General features: G+C 38.6%; 1 protein-coding gene across 1 annotated transcript in view; it reads left to right on the top strand.

The window, feature by feature from the left end:
- Window positions 1–4,570, top strand: part of CACNB2 (calcium voltage-gated channel auxiliary subunit beta 2) — a gene marked incomplete at its 5' end in the record, with an annotated part of 24,719 nt that overhangs the window by 6,819 nt on the left and 13,330 nt on the right. Inside the window, one exon of the mRNA XM_029086899.1 lies at window positions 176–184. Coding sequence (XP_028942732.1) covers window positions 176–184 — 9 coding nt within the window. The remainder of the gene's footprint in view (window positions 1–175; window positions 185–4,570) is intronic.

The raw sequence follows: 4,570 nt of genomic DNA, 5'->3' as shown, positions 1-4,570 counted from the left end.
AACCAGCTTTGTGCTTTTGTTGCATTTTTTTGTCAAAAGGACTCAAACCATTTTCTTGTCATTTCTGTGTATGTTACACTTGTTATAACCTTACCTCATGCTGTATGCTTTGTACATGAACCTGATTGTCTTGGCTTTTTCCATTCTTTGCTTCATTAATGCTCTCCCTTTCCAGATGTTTTGGGTATGTATACAAGCTTGCAAATTACTTTTCCTGCTGTTTTGTGTTCAGTGCTTTGTTGTACCTTACAGAACCACAGTGTGTTTCTTGTAACTGGCTCACTGATAGACTAAAGCCAATCCTGTACTGTGTTGCTAAGTATTTCTTTTAGAAAATTGTGTTGGTTTTCCTTATTTATTTTCAAGTACTTCTAAAAATAAAATTGAGATTGACAAGTAAACACTGAAGATTAGGTTTTTCCACTGTAAATTTCTAAGGTGTGTGCACCTAATCTGCATATTCTAACACAGACGTGTGAATGCTGCTGTAAAATATGTCATCGTGTGTATGGTAAATCGATTGTAGTCAAATAGCTGTGAATCTGCTTTTTTTCTTTCTGTGTGCATATGCAATAACCTGTCAGGCATTACGTGCACCCAATTTACATGTGCAATTGAGTGCCTGCCTTTGAAAGTTGTCTCTAGAAAATGTATAGAGCTCCCATTCACATCATTAGGTTGACATGTCAGAGTTTTGTTTTCTGAAAATGAAACATAAATGCTTGAAGAAATAGGAGTGGGTTATCATTGCAAATTTCTTCCTTCTATTTTTATTTTCTTTATATCTGTGAGAAAAGCCAGTTGAATGCTTGAAACTATGGTTACAATTTATTTATATATGTATATATACACACACACATATTATAGATATATGTATATATATGATAGTGTTATGTGTTCTCCATGTTTGGTAATTTAATGGCAGTTGCTGTATGTGATAGGTTTCAAGTAAATGCTTCCCTGACTATACATTAAAAATAGACTTAAAAGAGTGCTAGCTAAGCCTCATAAAAATCCTTCCCTACTTACAAAGGCCATGGAACAGGAATGCAAAATTGGGATTTGACCAAGAGTGTATTTCCATTTCATAGTCTGAAGGATCTAATATAGTTCAAAGAGAAGAAAAAAGGTGTTCAATGTGATATACAAAATCATGATTGTCCCTTTATAATTTATCTTCAAGATAGCTGGGACAAATGTCCAGAACTCTGGCTTGCAAGCATTAAATCTTCAGATATGGTAAAGTAATCTGCTAAACCTGAAGCTGTCTTGAACCAGAATGCTGTAATATAGCAGCCAAGAGCTTTTGGGTTATCAGGAGGATGTGGCTATACTTCTTTTCACACACAGGTGGGGAAAGACTAGCATGAAGATCCTGAACCTTTTCTAATTTATCAGTTTCACATGTCTCAAAATGTCCTTTTATCCTGCTGGGACAGCCTTGATTTTGTTAACATCTAAGGTCAGAGTCTCTAATGAATTCTCTAGGTAGTTCTGCACTAGAAGTTTGGTACTAACTTCCCAATATTCTAACTTAAAAATAGTTTTTGATAACATATTGTCAAATTATTTTAATTAAATTTCCTGAGTGTTTTGAAAGGATATACAAGGGAAAAAAAAATTATTCATTTCTGTAAGTTAGAGATAGCTGTCAGCAACATGTCACTATATTTTCTCTTGGTACTGCACTGAGATATGTATAATTGATAACTGTATTGAAACAAAACATGTTGTAGAGTCAAAGCAATATAGCACTGTGTTAGAATAATTTTTAAGGTTATGGATACCCATATAATGACTAAGATTCCTGGATAGGTGGATGAACTGTTTTTAGAAAGTTAGCTGTTTGTTTAAGAATACAGTTTGCATCTCTTAAAACTATTCACTCCTGTAGGCTGTATTCATCCCGTATTTTTTCTTTCTCCTAGGCTCATGGAACTGATAAAAAGTTGATGTCTGTGTCCTCATTTTATCCAAGACTAAGGGTTTGGGTTGTTTAACCAGAATGTGTTTCTGTTCTTGGCTAAGAGAGGCATGAACTCATAATTTCCATCGCCATCAGAGGACTGTGACCACCTTTATGATGGTTGTCAGTTGGTCCTGCTGAGTCTTACGCACTTTGCATAGTAATTAAACTTTCCCTGGAGAAAGAACTGGAATCCACGTGTTTTCCATCCCACTCTGAGCATCAGGCTATAGAGTCAGTGTCTCTCCCACTCAGTGAATACGCAAGTATTTTGCAAGTAGCACACCATCAGCAGGAGGGGTTGAATAGCCAGCAATGGAATTGTTACACATGCTATCTGTGAGAAAGTCTGAGCATTTTTATTTGCGTTTGTTCTGAATAAAAACAACCAACCTAGAGAACACTTCCTTAGTGTCTGTGTATAGACCAGAGCTGTAAAAGCCTATAGGACTGTGCTAAGTAATGAGGCATGCTGCAGAGATACCCAAGTTAGTGCCAGCCTGACGTGACGATATCTATTATGAACTATGCAGAGACACTTGCTTGGTCCCCTGGGCAAAATAAATGTTAAGACTGCTTCTTTGCCCAGTCTTAACTATCCCAGTTACTCGCTAACGGAGTGTGGGGGAGCTTAATGATGGAAGCAGTGCTGTGCTGCTGCATGGCACCTTCTGGAGTGGCTGTGCTGCTACCTGGTGTAGTCGTCTCAGTGCAGCTGTCCCCTGTACAGTGCTCATCCACTCGTGTTTGTGCTCCGTGTGCTCCATTCTGTTTTTCCATTCATAGACCATTAAAATCTACTTCCAGTTTAAACCTGGCATAAGCATCATTCCATGAATGCTATTGTTTTGCTAGCCCAGAGAAACAGAGGAGGAAGTAAACATTTTTGTGTGCTATTTAGTATTTTAAAATGATGCTATCTGTTTAATATTTTCACATAATTACAGTATTGCATTTCAGGAGATTTTAGTCCATTATAAATAGATCTTGGTTATGTTGAGGTTTCCAGACATCATATTGTATCTGTAAATACCACTTGGATGTGTGTGTGCAGGCAAGACCATCTGAATTCTGTCTAAAATGAGCCTCAGCAGGCAGAAAAAGGAAAACCCTGTTTTTCTGCAGCACCTCACCCCCAAGCTAGCTCCCCATCAGCAGAACCCAGATGTGAGCGCCAGGCGGAGCAGCAGACATGCTTCTCTCCTTTCTGCCTTACCCCTCACAGGAGCCCCATCTGTTAGGTGTGAGTAACACATGCAGCCACTTTCCCTGGAAAACATTGTCATCCTCCCCACTCCCACGCTCCCCCTCTTTATGTAACAAGCTAGTGGCTAAGGGATTTGGTTGAGACCAGGGAAATGTAACTGTAGTCACAAAACTACATTTATGTTAGAAATTTTATTAAAACACCTGTAATCCAGGTATCTTCTGGCCCGTTGCCTGAGGACTAAGCTAGAGCATTTATTCCCTCTTACTTGCTTATGTTCCCCTCCAAGACTTATTACTTCTTAGCTGGGTATACTGGAGGGAAGGCACAGAGGCTTTTGCTCCCCGGCATCACCACCAGTGTGGGGTGGAAGATCTACCTGAAGACTACAGGGCTGAACCTCCCTGGCTGGGGAAGGGATGGAGCTACCTGTCCCCTGTCCAGCATGACCTTGCTACTAGCTCCCGGCCTACCCAGAGCAACCTTGATGCTTGAGAGCAGGGAAGTGTAAGATGAGAAGAAAGACGCCTAGCACTTACATACATGTGGGGTTTCTTACTGGCTTGTTCTGGACTGCTCGCACACCATGTAGCTTTCTGGATCACCCTTAGTAGCATCTTGGCCTCTCCAGTTATTGTACAGCAATGTACAAAATGTAGTCTGGGATAACTTGCTGTGGCCATGTACCTTCATTCTGGTTAATGCAAAACCTAATGTAGATGCTTTGGGATTTTACCCATAATATGAGCATGTGTATACACACACATGCTCAGAAATTAAAATTTAAAATTTGAATTCTGTCAGTCAAGCTTACGATTACTTCTTAAGCAAGAGCTGTGTGGGCAAACTCAGTAGTCATCACTTCCTTTTTGTTTTTCTTTTTTAATTTACTTGGATTTCAGATAGGACCTTTGTCCATTTCTCAGCTGTTATTTTGGTGCAATACTTTCTATTTGTTTTTAAGGCACTGGGGATATATAGCACACTTGTTTCTTTTGCCTTTGTTTTGGATTTCCTGAGGCTGCCTCAAACATCTAATTTCTTTAATTATGTTTGTGGAATTTAGTGATTAATTATTTTGAAGTAAGTATGCTTGTATAAAGGAATTAGCATAAGAAAAATCATGGCTACTGATGTCTGTTCCCCTTAATTTATAAAATTATTTGAAAGCTATTTGTGCAAGGTGTTGCTAATTATTTTTATAGGACATTTATTGGCATAGGTATGTTCTATTCATGCTGTACTTCTAATATCAGGAACTCTGTTTAGAAAGATAGAATGCTTTGTTTCTATGGCTGTTGCAGTCCATGCAGTAGCTTACAAATCTTTTCTATGAACAAAATGGTGCCACTGATACCAAAGACAAGTAGACAAGGTCAAATTGAATAGGATGTTGA

The sequence above is a fragment of the Antrostomus carolinensis genome, unplaced genomic scaffold (assembly GCF_000700745.2).
Source record: "Antrostomus carolinensis isolate BGI_N321 unplaced genomic scaffold, ASM70074v2 scaffold42729, whole genome shotgun sequence".
NCBI classification, from domain to species: domain Eukaryota; kingdom Metazoa; phylum Chordata; class Aves; order Caprimulgiformes; family Caprimulgidae; genus Antrostomus; species Antrostomus carolinensis.
Note: the sequence above shows the minus strand (reverse complement) of the source record. Positions and strands in the feature narration are given on the sequence as shown.